The sequence below is a fragment of the Drosophila biarmipes genome, chromosome 3R (genome assembly GCF_025231255.1).
Source record: "Drosophila biarmipes strain raj3 chromosome 3R, RU_DBia_V1.1, whole genome shotgun sequence".
Taxonomy (NCBI): domain Eukaryota; kingdom Metazoa; phylum Arthropoda; class Insecta; order Diptera; family Drosophilidae; genus Drosophila; species Drosophila biarmipes.
The window spans coordinates 22,949,080-22,977,020 of NC_066616.1; the positions used below are offsets into that span (position 1 = coordinate 22,949,080).

Consider the following 27,941-nt stretch of genomic DNA (forward strand, 5'->3'; position numbering starts at 1 on the left):
ACTTTTAAGTGATCTATCACTCTAGAAATGAAAATATACATACAGAGAAAGGAAACTTCTTTATTTCTGGATTAAATTGCTTTATCGCCGTCAGACAGTGAGTCACTAATGAAAACAAAAACAGGAATGCAAAAAACAGAAGAAAAGTAGAAAGAAGGTCGGGTTGCGATAAAAAAACATTTTTAATAAGTAGCAATGGGAAACCTGGAAAAGAAATGTATCATTTAAGAAAGGTTCGACAGATAAGGAATCATGTTTAATTTTAGATAAGCTGAAGCATATGAGTCACTAAATGATATAATCAAATGTGGTTGAGTTTTTATTCATTTGCTCTTTAAATCTGAAATTTTATTCAACGCAAATTAAAATTTAAGTTAAGATTAAATTGTTATCATCTTTTTCGATGCAAACTAGATTATTTGACGGTCAGCAAAAATGGCAATGACGAAGGCCATGGCAATCAACATCAAGGAGATAATGGCAGAGGGGTTGGCTGCCGATGGTGCATAGCAACTGGAAGTAAAAAAACTATAAGATAATTTGGAAATGATTGTAAGAAAGGAAAGTTAGTTTAAATAAATTCTCTGTTTTTACTTTAGGCCCTATCAAGTAGTTTATTGGAGTGACACTATTCCGATTTTCACTTACGTTTCTCCCTGGGTAATCGTTGACATGGTGCCATTCAAGAAGTTTGACGACAGACCAAATGCCATGCTCTCCAGCTTATTTAAGGCATCGGTGGTGAGTGTGCGTTCCCTAGTGAGGATAATTCCGAATGAAGTGGAGTTATCGGTCTTATTTGTGTAGCCACAAAGCAGGGTCACATCGTTGTAGTCAGTGTAAAGGATCTTATACACGGTGTAGGGGGTGAAGGTAGGGGGATTCCAGTAGGTGAAGTTGAAACCATCTGCGACCTCTGTGTTATTATCCACGGTGAGGGTGGCATTCATGGTTTGATTCACCCATGGGTAATCAGGCGATACGGCGTAGGTGGTATCGATCAAGACATTATCCTGTTGTTGATTTGGAATCACTGTGATGTTAACCTCCGTGCAAAAATCAGTTGCTGCCGGCTGACGAGCCACCTCCCACCAAATGCCAGAGATCTAGTAAGAAAATTTCAGGTTATGTTTTAAAAAACCTAATTGTTGATGATTTTTACCAAACTAAGATCCACAGCGATGCTGCTCGTTAAATTACAGAGCTCCACATAATCGCCACTTTGGGCCTGGGTGGTGGAACTTCCTTGAAGGAAAACTAAAAGGCAAAGGAGGCCCAGAGCATGTGCCCTAGCTGACATTTTGGCGAATGGGTTGCTTGTGACTCGGCCTCAGATCAAGAACTGAAGCCGTGGACACATTACCACTGGTCATCAAGTAATTATCTGACATAAGTCGGTAATCAATCAGTTGTTATCTAATGAGTGTGTGATCACGATAAATAAATAATAGAAAGGGTGTCCAGGGCTGGATTTCATTAACATGGAGTATTCTTTACACACTTTTATACGAAAAACGATTTTTGATTCACGAATCATGATGATCATGACGAATCATGGTGAAAAGGCTTAGCAAGAGCACGTAAAACAAATGTACTGTACCCTTTTAAATTTATGGATAGTATTACTAACACCTTTTTTATATCTCTGACTTTTGAAAGTGGCTAGATGTCTATTACATTTATTGCTACTGCAGTACGCAATTACTAGTAGTCCCCGCAAATGCCTAGCATGTGCCTGCGATATCTTATGGTCAGATAGATAAGCAATAAGACCTTTGTGATATATAGCACCTTGAGTGTAGTGCAAACAAATAGTAGAACAATGCTACTTATTCCCATTTCAGAACATTGTTCAATTTTTCCCAAGAAAATCGCTTGAATGAAACTGCCTTGTTCTTGTGCTCAGCACTTCACGCTATGTAAGTGCTCGCTTTCTATTTGATTGTTCAACACTGACCCATATTGTAAAAACACAAAATACTTGCTATCTCTGTTTTTAGAGTTGACCAACCTAAAAATTTACCCAGAAAACACACAGCTTTTGAATGATTTATACTCCAAGCTGATACTGTCAACTTTCAACTACTTCGAACAGTGTTGAATAGCGCCATGTAGAGGGTGGGCATACGTGTGCTCTAAGCTCGAGCGATTATGTTAACGGCTGCATGTCCTCGAGATGTCTTCGACTTGTCTTGTAAGCTCTCAAACGCCTTCATAGCACATTAATTTTAAATGTCTTACAAGCTCCCCAAGAAAGAGCTGCACATAGATGTTGGCAAGAGAAATGGGGGGGCAAAATCACTAGTTTGTCTGCGTGTGCCGAACATTTTTGGTACAGTTGACACACATCCACCGTAACTCGGCCATAGGCTTTTGTCTCGGGAGTCGTTTTATCCTCGAAAACTTTTCCAACTGCCAAAAGTTGACTACCAAATGAGGAAAAAAGCAGCACTAGCAGCTGGCAGAGTGGGGCCACGCCCACAACTGGAGTTGGTAGCTATGGTAGCTTGTATCTATTATTTAATTAAAACTATTCGGGGTGAACGTGTGTGTATGGGGCTAAATAATTTAATTGGGCCATGTGTGAAAATTTGTAATGAATGACAAAACGCTCTCCGGCACAACTGGCAGTATAACTTTTGAAGTTTTCTGCTGAAAGGTGCGGGGCTCTGTGCTGGGGATAAAAGTGCGAGAACACTGAAACTTTTGATTAACACAGAATAGAGTTGAGGTTTCCATGAGACCGAGCTAATTGCCTTTCCACATGCAGTGATATTAAAATGTCTTCTAGAAAAACTAATAAAATAATGTTCATTTAACTTTTTGAACTGAACTTTAGCTTTACTTATTTATTATTGGGTTTTTATTGAAAGTTTTGTCAGTTACATAACTAATTTATTTCTTTTAAATATTTTTTTTATATGTAAGTCACTCTGTCAATTGCTCTTAAAATAGCTCTGGTTTTGTTTGTTAGCTAGGTCAGTTTCATTGTTATTTTGAAGGTGAACTTGGATTTGTGTTTTCGGCTTCTTGATATCATGCTTCACATTCAATTAAGTTGCTTCAGTAGCGCTGAAAATAATTTAGCTATTTATTTCTGTTGTGTGGGCAAATCATCTGCCAAGTGATGGCACGTGTGTGAACCTGACAATAGAACCGAAGAAAGCTCGAAATGCTGCGGTTAACTAACTTCCTTCTTCTCCTGATTAGTTTGATTGAGCTAGTTATAAGTCGCCTGGCAAACTGCAATGTATTTAATTACCTCACTGAAGCCTTTTAGCTTTCATCAACAGCAAGTATACACACTTAAGGAGTGTTCCTTTCACTCTTCTGCCTTTTGGAACCGCAGCGAAAGTGCAGCTCTTTCACCCCGAGAAAATAATTAAGTTGTTTATCTTATAGCTGGCATATATGCTCGCCTATATATCCCGGGCACAGCCCCACATGCTCCAGATGCCGCTCCCCATTTCTGCCACTGCAAGTGACTGTTAATTACACCATGAGCTTTATGCAAAACCCCAAGAAAAAGAAAGAGCAGTGCAAACTTTCTATTAAAGCGAATCCTGTAGGAGTGCGCACACACATGCCTTATGAGCCCACACCCCCTCGCACTCTTTTGTGGAGCTCCCACTCAAGTGCGCACTGCGCAAGCCAATTTAAATTTTAAAATAAGCACATTAACTGCATGCACAAGCGCTAAAACAAACTGAGGCCCCCAGTTTTCCACATTTTCCCCCTTTTCCCCCTCGGAACACACGCGCACATATTTAATTTGATGCAGATTTACGCCTCCTCTTGAGATGCTGTCTCCGTGGGAGAAAGGAGCAGAGAAAGTGTTTCAGAGCACTGAAAAATACAAGAAGGGTCTAAAATTATAATTGATATAATTAAACAAATTTATGTATTTTTCATTGTTAAATAAACTCCCCTTTGTTGTCATTTCAATTATAACCCCCAACCCACTTCGAAAGCAAAAATAAAACATCCTTTTTATAATTTATAATTTGATTTGTTTTTTGGATTTTCTTGTTCGTTCTTTTAATTATTATCCATATCTGCTTATAGACAAAGGTGAAACTAATTGTTTAATTGGTTTTACAAAAAATGTATAAACTAACTAGTTGTTGGGGCATAATTAATTGCTAATCATTTTGTTAATTTAATTGATATTTATATTGATGTTTGGGTTCCTCCCACTGGGACTTCTGTTTACTTCGGTTAACTGCTATTAAACATTATAAATTCGATTAAATCGCTCCTTTTTGTTTTTCTCTTTGCATTCAAATGAAAAGATACTCTTCATAGTCCATATAAAATCTAAGCAGTTGTAGAAAATGATTTAGTTGGTATACGAAAGATCTTTAAGTAGAGTCATTGGCTTGATATGCTATCCAAAATTTCTTAGTAAATTAACAGGAAAACCATTATTTACATACAATACAAATTAGTTCAATTCAATTGGATGCCTAACATAAGTTTCTTAGACTTTATTTAACATTTTACATTTATTGTTTAAGTTTTTGGAAGAACTACAGCGAAATTTTATTATTGACGTCCGTATGTACAACTTGCGATGGAGAAAAAGTTCTTATCGAGTTTGGTTTGCTTGGAAGGTTTAAGTTTAGGATAAAAGTTTGTTGTCTTTAATATAGTGTTTGTACTGATATTGATAGTATTAGAAACCAGGTGTGCTATATTACATAAATACGATCGTTGATATGTAAGATTCAAATAAAAAGAGTTAGGAAATTGAGTCTGTTAACGAAGGAAACCATTCAAAAAAACCAGAAAAGATTGAATTGGAATGGAATACTACTACTTCAATTTGTCAGTTTGTATTTTGAAACTATAGGATGAGAACCATATATCTAGTAAGGTTTAGGATTAGTATTAGTCCTTGTAAGCTGCTGATCGTTTTTGTTGTCACTCGCTCGATGATTGTGCTACTGCATTTTGTTTATCTGGGTCTGTTTCATACCATCATATCTATGTATATACGTCCTATATAGAGACCTCGAATTTTATAGGCGGTTTTCCAAAAATCACAACGACTTGAACTTGATCTAAAGCAATTATTGCATATCATATGGCTGATGGCTGAAGAAGTTAATCTAGGCTAAGTTTTTATCCTTTTAAGTAGCTACTCGTGGGCGGGGAGGTCTAAGGATCGGCTCTTATCAATATAAGCATATCATCATGGGTTCATGTTCGATTCTAAGCTATATGTAGTCTACGTACGAATATGTATGTATGTATAGACTACGGTTTATAGGATACATTGCATTGTGCTCATATAAGAAAATTTAACACTTCGCTTCCGCTCACACATCGCTGGGGGGAAAATGGGGATGGGCGGGGACTATTAGTGGATAATTTTACCGGTTACTTGGCAGGGGGAGGCAGTGATCCCCATCTGCTATTTACAATTCTCATACAACCTAGGCAGTGTCTTCTACATCGCGGGGGTTCATTGACAAGGGCACCCGCTAAAATGGTTCACTCGATATACCTACTGGGTGTTTTATCTGATTTTCGATTTCGCTTCCTGCTTGGATTCATCGTCAAGATATAGTTTACACAGCTTTACCAACTAGAATTAGGTTTTTACAGTTTATTATTGTTTCGGTAGTAAGTAAAATATGTTGTTCTTTTATATGTAAACAGTCTTTTCAGAGCCTTTGGTAGTCGTTTCTTCAAAGGCTGCGGTTAAATGCATTGCACAAATGCAATATATGCTTAACAAAATCTAAAGTAATCAACAATGCAATTCATGTTTTCACACAAACAAAGAAACTTTACATTTTTAAGCTCTGTGGAAAAAGGAGAAAAAATAAATTGAGGGCTGTGAAATAACAGACTTGTTAGCCACTGTTAAGTAAGTAACATTTACTGCTGCTCCAAAAAGTATGCAAGGAAAAGTAAAATATTATCAAATAATTTATTGATGCGTCTATAAGTATGCTAAATTATTGTTTAAAGAATCAAAAATTCTGTTCTGTCAAAGATATAAAAAGGTTGTTTTTACCAATTTGGACTTATATTCGTAGAAGATAAAAAACACATGGCCCACTTATTTAAATATTTGGAATTTTAAACAGAGGAGGTCAATGGGATAACAAAAAAATAGGAGAAAAAGGGGACAAAAGGCAGCAAATAAAATAAAAAATCCACTTCATTGATTTTCATTTGTTTTTAAATATTTTGGTATATTTTTGTTGACCTTCTGTTCAACGCATTTTTTTTTATACTTCACTTAAAAACTAAAATAACAAACAAAACTAAAGTTAAACTTAAGAGTACTTAGTGGACATACATTAAATATAACTATATTATAAATTAGTTTCGCAGTTTTTAGTTTAGTTTAGGATTATAATGTAGAATTTGGCAATCACATTGGAAAAACACTTATGACCTATAAGTTCTTTGCTTTGCGACAAGTTCTTGCTTTTGAAACAGAGCTCAAACTTGGTGGTATGGCAACCCTCTTTGACAGTGCTATCAAGAAACTTTGGGCTCTCTGCATAGAGTTTAGTATATCTGTTAAATAACTATTGCTTTGACGATGTACACGCAGGACAGTTTTGATATTTAGTGTGCTTAGCTTAGGATATGACTAACTGTACAAGGGTTTATTCTTTTTAGGTTTAAAGCCCCTATTTACAAGGATATATTTTATAGGATATCTGCCATTAGTTTATCTACGCTGGTGAGAGACTCGCAGCATTGTTGTTCTCCAACTGAGATGTGACGGTGGAGCAGGCGCTGCTGTTGTTGTTGGGACTGGTGGCGCTGCTGTTGCTGCTGTTCCCCGAGGTCTTCGGCATGGCCCCACCAGGAGTCGCCTTGCTCCGGGAGTTACGATTCCAACTGAAGTTGAGGGCCGAACTCAGCTTGCTCGCTTTCGGTTGGGTCAGCACCTGTGGCTCGGCGAGGTCGTAATCCTGTCGCCCAATCGAGCTGGCAGGCGTGTGGTGGCTGTATCCCGAATCGGAACCAAAGCTCGAGTCCCCATAGGGATGCCTGTAGTCGCCGGCAGTGGGCAGCAAGGTGGAGGCATAGGGGCGGGCGGCACCAGCACTTTCGTAGTAATAGTTGGCGTTGTACATGGGCTCCGCATAGCAATAGGACGGCTCCTGGGCCATGGGAGCGGCATGGATGCGATGGTGCTGGTGCTGATGGGGTGCCAATCGACGATCCAATACCCTGGGCTGGGTTCTCGCCCTCATGGTGGCCGCCATCAAGCCACTGGCCGCACTCGACGGATACTGCTGGCTGGCTTGGGGATACCGGATGCGTTCCCTGTAGATTGTCGAGAGTGGAGGCACTGGAACTTTACTCAGCTGGGCGTTAATCCGATTCCTACGCTCCACCTCGTGCTCCAGGGTGTTGTAGAACTGCGGGGCCGTCGAGCGGGCCATGTAGCCCAGGGACATGAGATTGCTGCGGTTGTCGTAGAGCGGTGCCAAGTCGGCTATATCCGCCGTGGAACTGCTGTTGTTGAGATCCTGCTCCTGGTTCTGGTTCTGGGCTGCACGGCTTTGTCGCGTGCGAGCTGTGCGCCGATTGCTGGAGCCCGCTGTCAACTCGTGATTATTATTGCTGGCCGAGGAGGCTGTGGCCGTGGAGGCATCCTGACCCGTCGAGGAGCCACTGCTCAGCACACTGTGGCGCTCTTGGGTCGTCTGTTGCAGGCTGGAGGATGTTGTGGCACTCGCTCCAACGCCACCTGTTGCTCCCGTGCTGGTACTAGCCGCCCTCTCGTGGTAGGGCGTGGCACCGGCGGCGGCTGGCAGATTGGTTTCCTTCTGGAAACTGCATTCGCCTGGCAGCGACAGCTCATCCTCGGCGAAATCATCATCGGAATGCAGTGGTGGCTCCGATTCACCATCGGAATCCACGCGTCCAGGTCCCAGTTCCTCGTAGACATTGTCGTTGGAGCGATAGGGATCGGGACCAGGTGAGGAGCTGACCAAAAACGGAGGCGAACGCGTCATGGGATAGCCGCTGGGATAGTGAATGCTCTTGCCTTGGAGCAGCTGTAATGAGAAGAAGGAAAATAAATTAGTAAGTTATTGTTCAAGAAGGAGTGTAAAAAGGAGGTTGAGAAAGGGGTGGCTCTACTTTCGCTCTTAAATACACAGGAAGAAATGTGTATTTCAAGAATAAGAGATATTTTTACATTTTTAAAAAGAAAAGATTTTTCTACCTAATTTAAGTTTAAGAAAAAGTTCTTAAAAATCATTATTATAAGTACAGCTCATTATTATGCCACTTTTGTGCGCGGTGTGCAATTTGCAACCCTCTTGCGGGAAAGGAAAAGGTTTTTCCTGGTAAGCCGCTTTACAGCCACGTACCCTCCGGCAGGACTTTGAAATGTGACAGGCGAAAAAGGGGCAAGTTGCAAGGGAAGCGAGGCAGCCGAGCAGCATAAGCAGTTGTTGAAACAGAACAAAGCTGACAAAGGCAAAAAAAGCGAAGAAGTTAAAAATGCCACGGGAAAATGAATAATAAATGCGTAAAAAGAAAAAAACAAGGAAGTAAAAATGCCCCAGTTAAAGTATTAAGAGTAAAAGTTGAAGGGCTCTTCCCTTCCACCAATTGGGCTTTAAAAACTAGGGCAAATGCCCAACTAATTGGAAATGGCGTCGGGAAATGAATACTAAGCAGAAAAGGGTTTTAAAAATATAGAAACTAATTGAACTGGCAAATACATAAGCCGCCAGTTCATATTAGGCACCCTCAAGGAGCTGTTTATCAGACAGTAAAATAAACACACACTTTATAGGGTGAGTCCCCGACAAAAGCGCAAAACTCGAACATAAAATATGAAAAAATGGCATAAGACCGGGGGTGAGAGAGCGCGCCATAAAGAAAACACGTTTTGGGTCAGAAAAAAGCCTTCGAGGCGTCAGAGTCGTAAAATATTTAGGCACACAAAGGATCTGAAATTAAGCTGACTGGGGGTAGGCACAGGATACGACATATCTTGCCCGTTCATATGGTATTGTACATATATGTGCCATGTCAAGTTCAAGTGTAAATTGAGGCGTACAATGGGCATAAAGAGCCATAGACATAAATGAATAATATGCCGAAAGGGATATCCTTGGCGCGGAGGAAATGTGGTTTCGTCTTTCAATTGAATTGCATGTGACAGGATCAAAAACAGACTGGTCTGTTCAGTAACCCGAACTCGAGACAATGACTGCGCAATGTTTTGACAGCGATTGTCGTAATGTTTGTCAGTTGTGAGTGAGGTGAGGGTGGGAACCGCGCATCGGAAACCTCATTGTCCTACATCGGGATTCAAGAAAGCGTCTGAAGATGAGTACTAACCTCGGAGTGATGCTGCTGATAGTGATGATGGTGGGCCAGCTGCTGGTGGTGATGCCGATGCATCACCAGGGGTCTGTGGTGACCCAAGTGCGCATCCGGATCCTCGTACATCCCGTGATGGTGATGATGGTGCGCCGATCCCAAGGTGCCGCCGCCCAGGGGCATGGCTCCGTTGAGGGGGCCGCGGGTGGGCGTCTTGCAGGGCAGCAGGTTCTGCACCTTCCGCTTGTTTCTGCAAGGAAAAAAAAAGAGAGAAGAGATTAGTAAATATCTAGGTGGGTAGGTGCTTCAAGGATAGCTAAGAAAGACTGATGATGATGATGATGTTGCTCGGCTTTGGCCAACATTTAGCGTTGCTCTTTCACCTTCCCCCTGGCCAGCTAATAGAGCCATAAGTTCTTCGCCCGGGCCAAAGATAAATCGATTTGTAATGACCAACTGGGCGAAGGAGCAACCTTGATAAATGTCAGGTAAACAAGCCAAGGGCCAGGCTTTTGCCTCCTTTGCAAAATTGCCCGAAAACAATTTGATTAATAAAGAATGCCATGGCACACACACACCCAGCCGAAATTCAATTTAAATGAGCACAAAGCGTCGAGGATGTCAGAATGATGATGAGCCGGGCAAAAAGGCGGGGATTCCCAAGGAGCGACAACCGCGTGCCATGAAAATAATGAACATAATTAAGTGTTGCCCCTGGCAAAGAAAACAGACAGCCTTGAGGAGCTGAGGAGCTGTGGAGCTGGAGCCCAGGCAGCCATAAGCATAATGAAAAATGTGAAATTAAATTGACGCCACGTAACTGGGGGAAGGATGAGCCCGACATCCTCGTAATGTCTTGTAGGTAAACATGTTGCGATGTCAAAACGGAAGTCGCTCGTAAAAACCCTCAGCCAAGTACAAACACAGACGCACACGTGGAAACTGATTGTGGGAAGACATTAAAAATGCTTGCCTACTTTTAGGGGTTTCGCCTGGAGGAAAAGTATATACGAATTTTGTTTTACCTAATAAATGAATTCCCTGAGATATCTTAACTATTTTGGGTAGAGATTTAAAGATATTATATTTTTGAAGTACTAATTGAAGCTTAACTGGCATCGATCCAATTAAAATGTGAGCTTTTCAAGCATTTTGAGATTAAGTACTTCAAGACTCTATTGGCTGGGTTACAAACCGTGTTTGGGAAAGTGCTATAGCCCAGATTCCCTGCAGGATATAATAGACAGAACTTACACACACACGCCTCTCACATTTCATGTTAGCCAGCTCAAGAACAGCTTGTTGACTTTTGGGTGAGAGTAAGACAAGGAGGAGTGCTTCGCCGGGAATGAGGTTGTGAATGTGGATGTCTGCCAGTTGGAATATTCTTAAAAGTAAATTAAATAATGTGGCATGCCACAAGCCAAGGCACTCGGCACTCGGCACTCGACTTCTGTCCCAGGCCCAACGCCATTCCATTTCATTTCATTTCACTTACGAGGCGTAAAAACGAAATCAAGAATGAATGCGAAAAAGTGGAGAGGGGGTGGCAGCCCTGTTGGCTTAACCCTTTGAGAGGTTTGTTTGATTTCTAAGCGTTATGGCCAACTGGCCATAAAGAGAGGCCAAAGGACTCGGAGGCATCCCCCAGAGTGTCGTACAATTTGGCAAGAAAGTAAACCATTTGTATGCTCGATATATGCAGAATCCAGAAGGGGTTGAAGCCAGGCAAAGCTTAAGCCAAATGCGAAATGGGAAATACCTTTGGGGGGCTGGAACTGAAACAGAAACAGAATCAGAAGCAGGAGCAGGAGCAGACACGGGTTTCTCCTTTTGGCATAAGCAATTTACAATAAAAAGTAGCCGGCAACCAAAGGGGCAACAATGTTGTTGTGTGCGTGTGAGGGAGTTACTGCCTGGCAAGAAGTGAATCTTTTATTTATGAACTCTGAACTAAAGTTCCTGGTCCTCACACTTTGGGGGTTGCAAAAAGCAGAGCCGGGCACGTAAAAAAGCAAAACTACAAAGGAAAGGAAACCAAATAGAGCTGGGGAACAGAATGAGCAGAAGTACTGCAAATATTCCCAAGGCATTGGGAAATGGAGGAGTTGAATGCTAGAGGCGGGCGTGTAAAGACTTTGATATGGAAATTGCACAAAAAGAGATTCTAACAAGGTAAGTAAACAGGCAGAACTCAAAATCTGCATAGCTTAAAAAGAAACGTACAAAATGGTATGATTCTTATTCAATTTAGTATATAAAAGTGTTGGAAATATATTTCGAAAGACCCACAATTTTGCAGTCCAACTAATTTCCTGCATTTTTGTTCACCACACTTAATGAATACATTTTCCCAGGCAATAATTTCGTTTGAACTGCAGTCAAAGTAAATGCTATTTGACTGCTTACTGGGGCCACAAAACCGACACCGCCACTTTGGTGGTCTGCCTGCCCCCCGCCGAGTCCCCCTTTGGAATTCCCTTCGGAATGACCATTGCATAATTTCACTGCAGTTGACCAGCCAGCCAGCCAGCCAGCCAGCCAGCCAACAAACAAACTGACCGCAGAGACAAAACCGCAGGGCAAGACTCGACTAGGCATCAAATTACCAAAAGCGGCCAAAGGCAGGAAAAGTGGAAAGGGACAGCTGTTGGCGGCATGAGTCACACAGTAGCGTGGCAACCCTGGAAGACCCCGAGTTGCATTTGATTAAAAGGGAAATTGCCAAGACAACCGCGATGAGCTACGCTCCCTTCGCTGTAATATGCTGAAATTGTGATTGCTATGCAGAAGTCAGAACAGTCAGGTAAAATTGATTTTATTTATTCAAGAGTCAACAATGTTAATGCTGCCATAACTTTTACTTTTCGTGGTTGCCAGGGTTTCCCCGCTCATTTAATATAAATGAACATTTCGCCGAGGCCTTGACTTTGCCGCGGCCTTAAATTTGTGAAATATTTTACCACCATTTGCCGGGGCCGAAAGTATTTGTGCACAAATTAAGCATATACATTTATTGAAATATTATTAACTGACGACAATGTTAACAATTTTAATAACAAGAGCTTCAGTTTTTTTTCATACGCATCATTTTTTGTCATCTCGCCACCGCCACACGCACACGTGTTGCATATGGTTTTTGGTGCGGCACTCGCATCTCGTGTAATTAATAAAGTTCCAATATGCAAACATTTGCAGCAAAGTGTGTGGCAATCGCAGAGTGCTGAAAACACTCTGGCGGTTTATTAAAATAATTAAGGTAATTACCAGCGGAAATGAGGAGGGCCGAGAGGGGGAGAAAAAAGGGCAGAATGCATCATAATAAATGCAATTTATGGTTTGAATTTTATATGATAATCGGTTGGGGGCAATCTGTCGGGGCATTTTAATTAATTACTTATGAAGAATTTAAAGGCCACAAAGCGAGCGGGAAAACACAACACAGGAGTCGGGAATCAAGAATTCCACATAACAAAGCCGCAGACTTTTTCTTGCAGTAACGCCATGACTATTTGATTTGTTTGAGGCTCGAACAGAAATATAAATAAAATTAGTTGCTATTTTATTTATGGCTTTTCATAGTTGTGTGTTCCTTTGCGCTCCTCCCCTTTCTGGGCTCCAGGACACGCAGCACATAAAAGCAAAAATAATGTGCCACATCATAAATGCCACAAAAATGGCACAAACACACAGATACGACTTTGGGGCGGAGGTCAGTTAGACACTTAAAGCAGATACACCCACCCACACACACACACACGCATGCATAGATAACTATGTGATAAAGATGCCCGTTTGTCCTGTATTTTTTTTTCTGCCTTTGCTGCCTTTGTTATGGCGAGGCATAACCTCAAAAATGATGAAGCACAACAACAACATTCAGTGTTTTTCCAAGCCCCAGCACCACCCACTCCGCCCATACATTTCCCAACCATTTTCCGCCCACTGTGCGTGCGTGCGGTCAGCAAACTTTAATGAATATGTATGAAAATCGCTTGTAGCCATAACTCCCGTCCCCTGTTTTTTCCCACAGACCCATGAATATTTCCGAACAAGTTGCGTATTGTTGCTGAAAGGAAAATCGATTTTGGGACAGCCTTGGGTTTTCGGGTAGCATGCTACTTCAACACTTGTTGATGTTAATGAGAGCAGAAGAATGGGCCGTTTTGGGTATGCTCTCTCTTGTATATTCCACGAAAATCCCACATCCTTGAGTTCGGCTTTAACCCTTTAAGGGCGGTGGGGGTGGCTAAAAAAAAAGTGCAGATGTGTAAAGCTTTGGCCTTGCCCATAGCCATTATCTAGCCGCCTCTCTGTTCGTTCTACTCTGCTGTGCGTGCAAAAATCTTTTCCAGCTTTCCCAGCTTTTCCGGGCTCTGTTGCCACACTGCATTACATGCAAACAATGTCCAGGACTTGTTTCACTCGCCCCCCGTTTTGCCGGCCCCTCTTTTGTGGTTTATTTCTGCAGCAGATTTCATTTCGTTTGCAATCTGACTGGGTTTTTTTCCAGTGTTTTTTCCTATTTTTTTTGCGGAGACTGTAAAAGTAAATTGTTTTATATCTTTACTTGTGGGGCTACGTGTGTGTGTGTGGCGTGTGGGGGATTTTTTCTCAACCAACTAAAAGTTGATTTGTGTGTGTGCCTGGAACATTTCTCACGTGCTTTTTTCTTGTAGCTGCTGCAGCAACATTTATTTTAAATTTCAATTTAATTTAGTTTCGGTTTTAAGTGCACCCGCACACGCACACACACACACTTACATGGCCATATAGGTCAGTGTGGCCCCGCTCAAAAGTAGACTACATTAATTTTCGTTTGGCAACGCGCTTCTCCCCTCTCTTTCTTTCGCTCGCTACCCGTCTCTTTCTCGCGCTCTTTGAACAGCTTTGCCAAATGGGTTTTTATTCCTCCAGTTTATTTCCTTCTATTTTGCCACATTTTTTGCTCGCATGTTTACATACATTTTTGATATAGTTTTATAATGTTTATGCATTGCTTGCATTTTTCATATGGCGTGAACATTTTTGCGGCTCAACACTTTTGGCCACCGCGTTTTTACCAGCTCACCTGCATCGCACTGCATTTTATTTCCCAGTGCCGGTGGAGAATTTATCATCCTCTGAGCTGCCCGAGTTGATTAAGTTTTTTAGGGTTGCCATTTCGGACGGATGAAATTCGCAAATTTCATTTCTTCTTGCGGGGTGTATGTTTTAAAAATTAAAGTGGCTTTAATTCCTCTCCGCAATGCCAAACATTTTCTATGAAATAAAGGCTCACTCCGCCTCTTTATCGCATCTCAGCTATCTACCACTGCAAACTCTTTTTTTTCCTGCGGCTTGGGGCCACATAAATCATAAAGGCAAAAGAGCAACATGTTGCAGGCATTGGTTAACGCCTCCTTTAAAGCCTCAAAAGTCCGCAGCTTCCACTGCGGTAAAGTAAAGAGGAGAAAACCAAGGAAAAAATAGTTGCCAGAAGGGGACAAGCCGCCGTAATAGTCAAGACAAAGCCACACAAGGCGTTTGCAGGCGGGAAAGCCATGGTGTGTGTGTGGGCCAGGCCAAGTAATTGAGTCATTGCGGGGATCTCGGCTCAGGACACCGAAAAAAAATCCAAAGATCATATGAAGATCATATATACTGATTGATTTACCTATATAACCCAATATAACATCATTTTAATACGTTCTAAGAGATACATTTCGTATAATCCCTAGATAAAAACCTGTTTTTCTATTGCCCCCTTTTAAGTGTTATATTTTTCAGTGTACTTACTTCCAAATGAACAGCGAGGAGAAGAGGACAATCAAGACCAAGAACAGCGCGAACACGGCTATCATGGCCGATGTGGCCAACGACTGGCTGCTGTACAGGCTGGCATCCAAGATCTGCAAAGATATAGAGGGGAAAACAGAGGTCTTAGTATAGGTATGGGTGAAAGTAAAAGTTAAATGTGAGTAAATCAACGCTCAACTCAAACACAAAGCCATTTTGCATATAAACAAAGGCCCCAAAACGCGCGGCCAAAAGGAAAACCAATTCGAAGAGGAAAATATTTTGGTAAATATGCCTAACGAAATGCAAACAAAAGCGCAGCGCACGCGACTTGGGCTGTTAACCTTTCGGTTACTTTGGCTTTTCCTCAAACTCAGTCTGGGAAGTGTGGGCGTTTTACCTTTTTTTTGACCAGGCCCAGGAAATTAAGGTCAGCCGAGCGGGGGTTAAGGCGGGCAATTTGCCTTTGAATTTGTGCTTGGGCATGCAAAAAAGTTGCTAAATAAATGATGAACTCGGGTATAAATAGGCGAAATCAGTTGATACGAAAAGTGAATAAAGATTGATAAGTTGTGGGGGTTTTCCTTAATTTAGGAAATGCCAAAAATCAAAATTCCACTCAAACATTTTTCTAATCTCGCTCGACTGACAACTCGGCCCATCAGCTTTCCGCCTCTCACCTGTCACAAGAAGATAAACCGAAATATTTTGCATTAAATATTTTTATTTATCTCTTTATTTATTTCATTTTGTTTGGGCGTTTGACCCGAGAGTCAAACTTGAAAACCCCAAAACAAAAAAAGCGAAGATGTGGGGAAAAGTCTTTCACAAATGCACCTGTCGTTCCACACACACACACACATGGCATAAATCACTCAAAAACATGGAAAATATTTTTCGGTCACAGAGACGCAGAGTGTGCGAGTGAGAGGGCCACAGGGGGAGAGCGAGTGAGGGGGATGCAAACAGACCGGAAATGGGGTCAAACTTTGACAGCTGTGCAAATAATTTCGCCGGCTGTTTGTTTGTCTTTAACTGGCTCTCTTTGTCTTCGAATGTAGGTTACTCTTTAATTCGTAATGCATTTTGTGCATTTACTAATTTATTAAAAGCATTTTTCCAACTTTCCGATTTTGATTTATTTGCCCACATCAAACACAAATACGAGTGGCACAGTTTTGCGGCAAAATGCGGAAGCACACTCTGCGCCGCTCACAAAGCGATTCAAACGCTTATCAGCCGGAGCATAGTAATTAATCATGCGTTCGCGGCAAATATAAATATTATTCGTATTCCATTGAGAGCGTAAACAAACAGAAATTACAAGAGAGCATTTCCATCTAGCCCCCCCGAGATAAGCCATTAAAATATTGACATCCAACAGCCGTCTTCCACATGGCGAAATTGTTTAAATTATCGAACAGAAAGGGGGGAAATCGCTTATCACCGCGCCAAGCCAAATGCACACAAATAAAAATTAAGAAATTTGTATTTTGAAACCCATTCAGAGACAAATCGCCCGGCGACGCCGAAAACCAAATACAAATAATAATAAATTAAACAATTATGTGTGGCATGTGTGTGCAGTGCAACGCCAAAAGCTCGAAGTCTGGCGGGGGAACTGCCCAAATGCTCGTAATCAAATTGATTAATGAGACCTGACACCAGATTTTCCCTCTGTCTTTTATTTTCGGGCTTTTGATTGAATTTGGAGCAGTTCAAGGGACTCGGGGGATTTGCCGAGGGCGGTACAAGCCATCAAAAAAAATATTAAATTGTAAAGGTATTAAAAAAAAATTGAGATACATATTTTACTAACACAAATTCAAGGAAATAAAATATTTTAGCAGTCTATTAGTATTTAAGTAATTTTGAGAAGTTACAAAATCTTTAATGTAGCAAATATGCCTCTCATGTTTCCCTACAATAATACACCCCTCTTTTTCCACCACATATTCCCAATTGAATTAATAGAAATCACACTTGCGTCATTGGATTTTTTCTTCAGACGGTGAAAAGAAAATGAAACAATTTCCTTTTGTCTCGCCCCGGCAACATTTCCCTCTTTCATTTCGTACGCCTCACACATTTTCCAGTCAACTTTGAACTGCATTGTGCGTGACTGCCAGCCTGTGCGTTGATAATCGATAAATCTAAAATACATACATGCGTTTACCTATTTGTAATGCTCATTTTGGGGCCAAACAAATAAGTGAGTGGAGCTTGTTTCTGGAGAATGGCGGTGGCGGGGGCAATGGCTGTACACATTGCGACAGTTGTCGATTGCCACCGAAACGCTTCCAGCTGCCCCACGGATTAAGCCGAAGATAAAAAGCGGGGTAACAGCAAATAAAGCAAACAGAGTCGCATTATCGATAACAACAGAAGTAGGGTTGCCGCTGTTTGCCCAGATAAGCGGTGCCACCGGTATGATTGAAGGCTTTCCATCTGGGCCGCTTGTAGTAACCACTCACCCCTCTCGGTTCCTATTTAACAGCACAGCACACACTCGCCCTGGCCCCTGGGCATTCCATAAATTAAATTAAATAAAGAAAAGCAGGAAAAAAGGAGTAGGCAATGTAAACACAAGATAGCGATAAGGTTTGAACGATTTATGCCTAGGGAATACAGAATACTGGGAAGTACAAACAGTAGGCACTCGGAAAAAATGGGTTAATCCAATAAACACTTTAAATCTATTTCCTAAACCCATATTGATAAGTTTTTCTACAGAAAAACACGAAAATATCTTTCTTTCAGTGCATCAAGAGCAACTTGCCCGATAAAATAATTAAGCCCTCCTTCAACTTGCAGACAACAAAAGCCATTAGTCGGCGGGTTTTGGCTCTTGGCTGTGGGGCGGAATTTAAAATTATGGCTTAAAGTTTACACCCTCCCGAAAAAATAATAATAATAAAAAGCGGGAATAAGGCAAAGTGAGATTAACGCAGCCAAAGCTGCAAGATGTTGTTTGCTTTTATGCGTGTGAGTTTCTGTGCGGTGGGTGGTGCTTGGTGTTTGCTGCGAATGTGAATGTTTTTCCGGCCTTGTGGCAACTTTTTAATCATGAAAAATCACCAGGCTCAAGGGCGGCTCCTTGAGTAGGCCATAAAGTGAAATGTTCGCCTTTGACCCAATTTTTAAGTGTGCCCAAAGTGCGTAAAAAAGCTGAAGCAACATTGTTGAAAGTAGGGAGACCGTTTGGCAAGTCATCAAAATCAGTCGTCAAAATGAATTCTACCGCTAACGCCACCTACAGAAAAGTTCGCAGTTCTCACCGCTCGAGAAAACTTTAAAGTTAACAACTTTTCGCTGGCAAAGTCAACGACTACCGCGTTTTCATTTTCGTGCCTGATGAGAAAAACACAAAAGTTTTCACCATCAAAACACGACAAAAGGAAAAGCCAGCAACAAGCACGTGCCACTTGCAGGATGAAAACTATTTCGCAACAGCAACAGCAACAAAGGCCAGAACTTGGCTGCTTTGATAACATGGCAAAAGTTTTTCCGAACATGCGATGCATGTGTGGCTGGCCTTACCCCCGCCCATCCACACTTTTCCAGCATTTTCCCCATTTTTTTTTTAGCACCCCCAACTTCGATTTCATTGCACGTGCATATCGAGAATCGACCTGGTGTGGATATATCCTACTCCGCCACCTCCCCGGGGTTTTCTGTAACCACTTGGCAGTGCAATTGTTTGGAAACAGCTCGTGATTGAGCCCCATTCCCATAAGATGTTCGGGGGGTGTAATGAGTTGCGAAACTTGTTGGGCCGATGTGGCTGAGATGGCGCCGATAAGTGCAACAGAAAATGGGAAATTCAGCAGAGGGCTCAAAGGGGTAAGAATTCCTTTAAAGTTTGTTACTTTTCTTGGAATTAGGTTTAAGATCAAGTGTAAACAGCTTTAAACAAGCTTAAGAGTCTCTCCACTCGAAAAATATCTTATTTATTCGAGCAAAAGAATATTTTGATATTTCACTGGAATACATCATGGCATGAAAATTCAATTTTTGTGCACACAAATATTTTTCATTCAGCTCCCTTTTTTCCGGACTGATTTTTGCCACTGTCTGCAGCTGTGTCTGGCTATGTCAACTGTAAACAACATCAACACTAAACAGCAGCGGCAATAACAACAGCAACAACGGCCTTGTCATTCTAAGCCAACACCACCCACTCAGCCAGCCAGCCAGCCAGCCACCCACCAACTCCTGGGAAACCAAAAGCCAAAGCGCCCAAAAGCAGACTACAACAAAAGCCAAAGGCAACAAAATTTAGCTATATATAGAGAAGGAAACAGCTAAGGAATTTCGCATTCTCACGACATTTGATATCAATGTCATGCTATTTGCTACACACCCTGGCTGTCTGGATGTCCTTCGACCCCCCGAAACGCCCTGCTTTGTCATCGTCTTCAACAGTTTCTCGTCTGCTTAAAGAAGAGCTGCTCCCCAAATATATATCTAAGTATCTATATATAGCCCGACTCCAGGAAGAAGGAAGCGAAAGCTGGAAAAAGGATTATTTGCTGCCACGCCCATTGGAGCAAATCAGAAGCTGCTTGTCAAGTATTTTTGCTCCTTGGCTTCCACACTCGGTGGAAATTTAATTTCGCATGTCTGGCGAGGATGCCACTTCCGCTTGCCTTTTAAAGGTTTTTTCCAGCTTTTCTCGCCGGGCTTTTCCTTCGCTTTCCCTTTGCTTTCCCTCGCTTTTCCTTCGCTTTTCCCTCTGCCGGTTGACAATTACACCCACGCACAACCCCAAATTGGCACAATTCCCCTTAAACTTATCAATTTGATGGGCGAACGGCAGAGCGAGAGCTTTTCGCCATTGAATTTTATTCGTCAACGCTAATCCATTAAATTGATTCGGTTGCTCAAATTGATTTTAAGCTGATTTCGCCGAGATTTTAATGCTGTTTACCTGCGATTTGTGTGCGGCATTCCCCATTGCAATTCCCCATGGAACGTTATTAAATCTCTAAAATAATCTCTCGAATGGGTTTCAGATTTGGGAATACTTTAGGCGAGGGCCGTGAGATACAGTTTCTGACATAAACTGCATGTTAACATTAACGTTTGATTTGTCAGCATAAATCAACGGCGACAGCCTCAAGTGCCCACACAGAAAATGCTCTAAGATGACGGCGGACCACACACCGATCCGGTTTATACGGATACATTTTTCCCATCTCACTTCGTTGCGTTGCGTTGCGTTTCGTTTTCGGTTATATTTATTTAAATTTATCATGTTGGAAATTAAGTGGAAAACACTCGACTTGGAGCTGAAAGATTCGGGGGTTAGAGTTCCCAGTTTGGCTGTTTTTTCTCCTCTTTTTTTGGTTGTACTTTTGGGGCACGTGAAATTTTATCAATGACCGCTGCGGTGTTGATATGTGGAATTTGATCTTTGTTTTACCAGAGAACCCCCAGCCTTCGGCGCCTAAACAAACACTTGCCCCAGATTAGACGAGTGCCGAGTTACAGTTTTTCCACATGAAAAATTATCTATTTGCCTGTTTTTCCTGGGCAGCCCAACAAAAATGATATAGAAATATCTATTTTTTCTGCTTTTCTCCTGCTTTTGCTTTGTAACCGCTGACAACCTTTTAAAGTTGAGGGTTGATTTTGGGCCATATGTTGCCGAAAAATGCTTTCTGTTGTCCTTTTTGCCGCTTAACTTTTCATTGTTATTGTAATTTCTGTAGCTGTAACTGTGACTGTCCACGAGGGGAGGGTCCAGACCCAAGTATCGTCATCATCATCGAGGTCCTCACTCGTCCTTATAATGATGAGGGCCACAACAACAGTCCAAGGAGCAACAGCTGTTGCTGCGGCAACTGGAGGCCAGAAGGACTTGAAACGAAAGGAAATTTGTTTCACTTTGCTTTAAAGTGATTCCTTGCGGTTCCTGCCGGCACCCAAAAAGTGGGCGATGTGTGCCCGAGTGGGCGTGGCATGTTGGCAATTTTTCATCGAGTCCTTTTTCCTGTTGTCTGGGTGGCTAACTTAAAGTTAAATGGCCCTAAAGAGGTTGAAGTGGTCGGGAAAGGGTCGCATTTCCCATAAATTTAAGAGGGAGTGTTATTTAAGGGGAACTTTGCGTAGGAAGCAAAGTAATAATCCACCAATTATCCTATCAGGCCGCAAAATCGAACAGATTTCCAATCAGGTGTTGCAATTTGCTATGTCAATACATCAATTCACATACTTTGCCAGATTTTTGGAGTGCCTACTCAACTGTTAACATTTATTTGCAGCACTACCAGCTCATAATCGACTCCCCCGGCCACGCCCACCGCCACAACCCACCACTTGAGAGGCAACAAGAAGGCCTTTGTTATTGTAATACGCATGGAGCACATAATTCAATAAGGCAACATACAATTCTGACACCTCTCACAAAAAGCCAAATCACTTGCAACTCGCTTCGGGAAACGGAAAATCAACAGTCTAGGGGAAAATCCCAACAGCTGTGCCAAAATGCAGGCCTCATTATGGCAATGCGAGGAGAGGGTTGGGCTGGCTTGCATAATCATCCCCTCGAGGGGGTTGGGCTGCAAAATCCCATTTGCAACGCCCTCAAAATTATAATCAGCCTAAGCTGCACTGGGGGAAGAACTTTGTCACCGAAGTTAGGCACTGAAATCTCAGCTGGGTTGAGTGTTTATCTTGAAACTTGTTTAAGGATTTGTAATCATATAAAAAGGTGTCCGAAACTGTGCTGAGCTATTTCAATGAGAAATCTCTTAAATTAATGCCTAGAAGTATGCTATGCTTTTTGTTTACCGCAAATTCTTCGGAAACTTGGTCTTCTTACACTATTTTTTTGATTCCGAGCTATGTATCGTAATTTCCAAGTGTAGAAATGAGATTTTTGTAAAGAATTTTCAACTCACCGGCATTGCCTGGCAGACATCGCTGTCCCATTGTTGCTGGGCCAACTGCTCCTCGTTGCAATCCTGCGGCACCACCGTGAATTCGGCCAACGCCGGCGGCCTCGGTGGCGGCGGGATGAGGAACTGGGGCGGTGGGGCAAGGGGCGTGCCCGAGCAGTCGTCGCAGTCGAACATGAAGAGCTCGGCCTCGGACAGTTCCATCATATCCAGCATTTTCCACATTGAGTTCGTGTGATTTGGACGGGGTGTGGTATGGGTCAACCGCCTCGATCTTCGGGGCTGCGGGGGATTATCTATATGTGTAGGGTTTCCCGGTTCGGTTTCGAGTCGCTTTGAAGTTTTTGGGTGCGTGTCAAATTCGCTGCCCGATCGCTGTCATCTGGACAGCCTTCATTGGCGGCCTTGTAGCTGCAAAACATAAGAGAAGAGAGCAGAGAAAGGACTCTGGTTAGTTGAAAAGTACTCAGCATGTGGCCGTGTCTTCTTTTGTGTGCTAATTATCTCACACACGGATGTCCTGGCACGTAATGGCCGGGTTCCCCTATCTTTAATTGGCCTGATCCTGCCCATTTCCCCGCGAACACGACTGTCCGCCAAATCCCGACAAATGAAATGAAATCCTCCGCCCAACCACCCCCTGGAAAAAAGCGACCTACCTACCCCCCTCCAGCACTGTAACCGAATGTTAATTTTTATTGATTTTCCTTAATGCGTTTCCATTTTTTGCTATTTATTTTTATTTACTCTGCTCGCCAGCGCTGCTATTTTTATCCCTTTGCACCCCGATTTCCGTCGACTCACTGGCAATTGTTTTACCCCGAGTTTTTCCGGCGTGTGTGCTCCTTGCTTTCTATTTTCAATACTTTTATTATTATTATCCTTTCTTTTTGTTCGCTGCGGTTGTGTTTTTTCTTCACACATATGCTGACAAAATAATTGAGAAAAAACGGTTGACTTGGTGAAACCTTTTTCGGCGTTAGGTTTTCGGGGTTCAATTGAGTTAGGACCGATGATTGATGGTCCTGCGCGGCCATCGGATGGGCTATAAGGCGCGGTAGGTAGGTGTAGTACTCAGGAGCGGATGGGTTTTTTTAAATCGCGGCCCGGGACTTGTCTCTCAGTTGCACTGACAGCCCGAGCATTCCCCAGCTGTTGTGTGGGGTAGTCCAAGTCCAAGGTTGGGACTCTGAATCGAATCGCATCTCGATGCGAGGCTGAATCTTATTCTTATTCCGATTCCGAATCCCATGCCCAGTCCCAACATATGTTGCCAGTTGGCTTCGTTTAATTAGCTGACAGTTCTGCCGAGGAACGGCGGAGAGAGTCTCGATTCGAGGCACTGCAGCCTGATAAGATCTCGAAAAAAAGTATCTACAGTGTACACATGGTATCTGAGCTGTGTGTATGTGTTGTCTTGCAATCAAATGTAAGCCGCTGTTGACATTGGAGATTAAAAGATATTAAAAACGAAGACGGCAACGGCCTGAAGGAGGAAACGGGAGGCGAACGGCGGAGCAGCTCTTGGATATATAAACACAATGACAAACAGACGGCCGGACGGACACACAAAACATGTCAAAGATGAGATGTTGTAAAGAAAATTGAATTGAATTGAAGTCCAGCGTGGACCAAACTAATAAATAACAAAAGAAATCGGACGAAAATAAAAGTAAAACCGAATTAAAAGCGGCAAAGGAAATCTCCAAACACCAGATTGGGTTTCAAGAAAACTTAAAGCCTCGCTTTTGGCTGGTCTCTACTCAAAAATCGATTGAATTGTCTGGCCGGGGTGATTAACTTGGGCAGACAAAAACTTAAGAAAAAAACGCAGAGGCCGAGAATAATGAAATAAATCGTGTTGAAAAAGACCCAAGGAGGGAGCCCAGGCCCAAGACAGACAGTCAACGAAATCGATTTGTTTTGAGATTAAGTCGACTGCCTGTGGCCCCCTACCTATCCGTGTCCCTGCGCCTCTTCCTTTTAAGCCGAGAAACGGACTTAACTGAAGCGTAAAACGGAAATGTTATGGACAGGCTCAGAAGGAAGCGTAATGGAAATCAAAGTCCTAAGCGAATCAGGTGCCGAGGTGCGGGGGGCAATTAGCGTGGGCAACTCCTTTCGATAAGAGCGGATGGATCCGCAATCAAAGGCAAAGGCAGCGAAAGCACTTAGATAATTGTCTTAAAGCCAGAGCTGGGCACACTCGGGTAATTGCCTTAAAGCTGGGCATACTCATAGGACAGCTGCCTGGGCATCTACTTCATGCCCCTCCCCATCATAACTCAGACACTTCAAGCCCAATTAAAGGGTTTTCCATTTCTCCCCCCGAAATATAAAATGCCATTTCTCCCATCCTACTTTCACTTTCAGCTCCTCGTTGATTTATTTCGGGAGAACTTCTTCCAGTACTTGACAAAAGACAATTGCGGTTCAAGTACGAGAACAGCTGGCTGAAATTCATACACTTCCATAATTGAATTGTTTGATTGGGAAATTGTTAAAAAAGAAATGAGGAGAAGGGAAAAAGTAAAATTAGATAGACACAGCCCAGAAGTCAGGCCTCGTACAGGGGGTTGCCATGGCCATATATGACTCAATTGGAATTGGGTTCGTGTCGGTCAGGTAAGGGAAACGCATTTATTAGCTCGAATGATAAATGTTGCCGGGCTTGGCGACAGGCAAAGGATCTCCGAAATCCCTACCGTCTATAGGGTATGTGTGCCTCGCTCCCTCTGCGTTTTTTTGACCGCCAGTCAATGTGTAATTTTAATTCGTTTTGGGTCGCATAGAGGAAATTGATATGGGTGCGTCGTAGGAAAAACTCGGCTCAGGTAAGAATTTGTATCTCTTAGCTCTCTTTCGCCTGGGTTCTACTTTTTGTGGCTCGCACATTGAGACATTATAGTTAGGGCATTGATATCGCAGCGGGGGATTGTCGGACTCGTAAGTGGAACAAATGTGGCAGACAGTTGGAATTATCCTCGGAAATAATGGTTGCAAAATCTGTGAGGGGATATCTACTTGAGGGTTTATGTCTTCAAGATAAGAACTAACTGGTTCATAAAAGTGTAGTTACTTTTAAAATCCCTTAGATATTATTACTTGTATTCTAACGGATAGGTCAATATCAGAGGTTTTTAAACCGATTTTTTTTCTAGGACATATTTTAAATTAGATTAAAGTCGGCTTTCCCCGTTTTTCATCTTTAATCTCCAGGAAATGCCTTCGGGCCTGGCCACACGCACAAATTACCGGGCTGCCGGCCCCCGTAAGTTGTGATTTACCCAACCTACGGCAACTTTTGACTTAGTTTACATATCATTTATTATTTGCCAGGGCCAAGGGTCCCCCAGAGGCGTTGTTTTCCACAAGGTGTGTGTGCTCTACTAACCAAACACAACTTGCCACGCCCCCGAGGCGTTGGGCGAATAAAAAAAAAGCAGAAAGAAAGAAAAACTTTTAAATAAAGCAACGTTGGGGGGGAGAGGGCAAGATGACGGCATGTCACATCAATGTCACTCAGCATTAAGAACGAGGCGGGATGGGTGGTGGAAATTCATGTCCTGCGAGTACTGCGATAAAGTTTTTTTTTTGTTCAGGCCCGGCTTCAGCCTCCTTTTCGCCAGCTCCTCTTCGGCCGCCGGGCAGCTGAGCGTGAAAAACAGCCTCCCGAATTTCCCCCCGACCAGCCGGCTTTTCCTTTTCCTTTCGCTTTTCCTACGCCACTTTCCCGGACTCTTCTGCCGCGATAAATTTACAAGCGTATAACAAATATTTTGCTTTGTGTTTACAATTTCTTACTGCTTAATATTCCTCGGCCAATGTTTTATTTCTGTCCCCCGTACAAAGAGCTATTTGCATAAGATACTTTCTGTTTGAGTCTGGAGCGGAGTTTACCTTGTAAGTAGCTTAGGCGTATGCCATAAGTTGCCCGATTCAATGAACTTGCTTCTTTGAAGCAGACTTCACACAGACAGAGGGTAACTATAAGATACTTGCACTTGCCGATAACATTTGTAATAAATATTATACATTTACTTCTGTGCCTCCGGGCTGACGACACTTTACTGAAATTTATGTTTCAGCCATAGAGGATAGGCAGTTGGCTGGTAAATTTCATGGACACACGTTTGGCATACTAATTAGCCGGGGGATTTCGTTTGAAAAAGGCTAAACAGCAAGCGGAAATCCTGTGAAAAAGGGCCGACATGTGTACAACTCAATTCCGAATTAAAATTCAATTTGCCAAACAGGTAGAGAGGTTCCCATTCACACGGAACCGAAAGGCAGCTCCAGAACTTTGACTGCAGCAGTTCACTTGTTCGGGGACTTTTCGAGCTACCCACGCCACTCCAGATTGAGTTGTTATTATTATTTATATCCATGGCGGCCACGATTCCCGTTTAACAACTCATTTAAGACCAGATCTTATCGCGATCTTTCGTACATCTTCTGGTCCGGCTACCCCCGACCCCCCGACATCCGAAAGATACATAAATTTTATTTTGCGTGAATTTATGAGTTACGCTGCCGACAGGCGGGGGATACTTATTTACCAAAAGGATTTACACAGCGCAGAGTCGCTGGAAAATAATGAACTTCGCTTTGGTGCACTTGTTGCTCGGCGTTTGCTAATAATTTAAACAAATTTACAGAATGGAAAACACAGGGCCCGAAACACCGAAGTGCAGGCAAACAAAGGTGTCGCCTCAACTAGTATTTGGTTATAATTAAAGGTCTCCCTGGGTCTTCTTTTCTTCCCTTTTCTCGGCTCTGGGGCGGTTTCTTCGCTTTGAAGACGGGCAGAAAGCCGCAGCCCCAGAGAAGATTTGTTTACATATTCTCGTGGAGCTGTGGGCCACCAACTGATAGCTGGCTAGATGGTTTCCACCAAAATCACTCATCACTCGGCCGTAATTCTAGATGGATAAACATATCTGTTGGATGGAGACACATCGCACACTTTCGGGGAATTTTGTTTGGAATAAGATATAATCCTGCACTTGCTTATTTGAATAATTCCCGGCGTTCTCCCAACTTCCTACCATAAATTACGTTTTTTATGGCCCCACTTCCTCTGGAATGCTTTTTCACTCTCCATTTCAATTAGTCACCGCACTTTGAAGTTTGGAAAACGCAACTTTAGGCATTTTTTAGCGTAATAAAAGCCTAATCAAAGGGAAATTCCGTTGATCTCCGCTAAGAAGATTTACCAGCGCCTACAGAAGCTCAACCCGAAACCGCCAGGTAATCCGCGCGGCGTAAAAGTTTTCAATATCCACGTTTGGTTTTTCCATTTTCCTGCCCACTTACCCGCTTTTCTGCTCTTATACTCCAACGGATATTTGTCAAGTGGTTAGCTTAAACTGTTTCTGCTTGTCTTTTGGGTAGCTAATCAGATCAGATTCGAGCCAATTATTCCAATGGATAGCTTAAAGAATTTCGATTGATTTTTGAAAACTTTTTTGGGGTATATCACTGAGCACAGATATTATATTCCAAAACATTCATTGGTTTTGCACGGCGCGTGATTCGGTTCGGTTGCTTGGTGTGATGTGGCAAATATTTTGCTTGGTATTTCAACTCTTGTGTTTTGTATTATCCGGCAATGTTTCACTTCAACTTGGAGAAGGTCTCGTATTCCGTTCAGAATTTTCAGTTCGATTTTTGGGCCAACACGCGAGACGCGTCTGTGTTCAGCGACTGCGAGTCAAAAACTGAATTCCAAATTCGTTTCGAGCGGCCGACGACGGCGGCAGCAGCAATTTCTGCGGCAGCAACAGCAACAGCACGCCAGCAACCTCGGCGAGAGAGAGAGTTCGGGAAATGAACATCCCCCGGGGTTTCCCGAGAGAAAGTCGCTGAGCGGAGAGCGAGTGAACGCACTCTGGCTCTTCATTCTAATCGGGATTTTCACAGATTTTCCTTCGTTGCAGTTGC

At 42.6% G+C, this 27,941-nt stretch overlaps 2 protein-coding genes across 2 annotated transcripts; both read right to left on the minus strand.

Moving 5' to 3' along the window:
• Window positions 1–296: 296 nt before the first annotated feature.
• LOC108026070 (uncharacterized) lies at window positions 297–1,324 on the minus strand. Its single transcript, XM_017096768.3, has 3 exons — window positions 1,163–1,324; window positions 649–1,106; window positions 297–513 (listed from the first exon to the last, which is right to left on the minus strand). Exons 1-3 carry the CDS (start codon window positions 1,298–1,300, stop codon window positions 411–413), a joined length of 699 nt encoding a protein of 232 aa, XP_016952257.1. The 5' UTR covers window positions 1,301–1,324; the 3' UTR covers window positions 297–410.
• A 4,855-nt stretch (window positions 1,325–6,179) lies between these two features.
• LOC108026361 (pneumococcal serine-rich repeat protein) lies at window positions 6,180–27,703 on the minus strand. The gene is made up of 5 exons (XM_017097274.3): window positions 27,315–27,703; window positions 22,002–22,409; window positions 15,097–15,209; window positions 9,337–9,568; window positions 6,180–8,036 (listed from the first exon to the last, which is right to left on the minus strand). The coding sequence occupies exons 2-5, from the start codon at window positions 22,221–22,223 to the stop codon at window positions 6,699–6,701; spliced, it is 1,905 nt and encodes a 634-aa protein (XP_016952763.1). The 5' UTR covers window positions 22,224–22,409; window positions 27,315–27,703; the 3' UTR covers window positions 6,180–6,698.
• Between the last annotated feature and the right edge of the window lie 238 nt (window positions 27,704–27,941).

Coding starts and splice junctions, on each gene's coding strand:
- LOC108026070 (XM_017096768.3), bottom strand. CDS start 1,300: ATGTCAGCTAGGGCACATGCTCTGGGCCTCCTTTGCCTTTTAGTTTTC. Junction 1,107..1,162: donor TCGCTGTGGATCTTAGTTTG/GTAAAAATCATC, acceptor TTTTCTTACTAG/ATCTCTGGCATTTGGTGGGA. Junction 514..648: donor ACGATTACCCAGGGAGAAAC/GTAAGTGAAAAT, acceptor TTTTACTTCCAG/TTGCTATGCACCATCGGCAG.
- LOC108026361 (XM_017097274.3), bottom strand. CDS start 22,223: ATGTGGAAAATGCTGGATATGATGGAACTGTCCGAGGCCGAGCTCTTC. Junction 9,569..15,096: donor TCCTCGCTGTTCATTTGGAA/GTAAGTACACTG, acceptor TTTTCCTTGCAG/AAACAAGCGGAAGGTGCAGA. Junction 8,037..9,336: donor ATCAGCAGCATCACTCCGAG/GTTAGTACTCAT, acceptor TTCTCATTACAG/CTGCTCCAAGGCAAGAGCAT.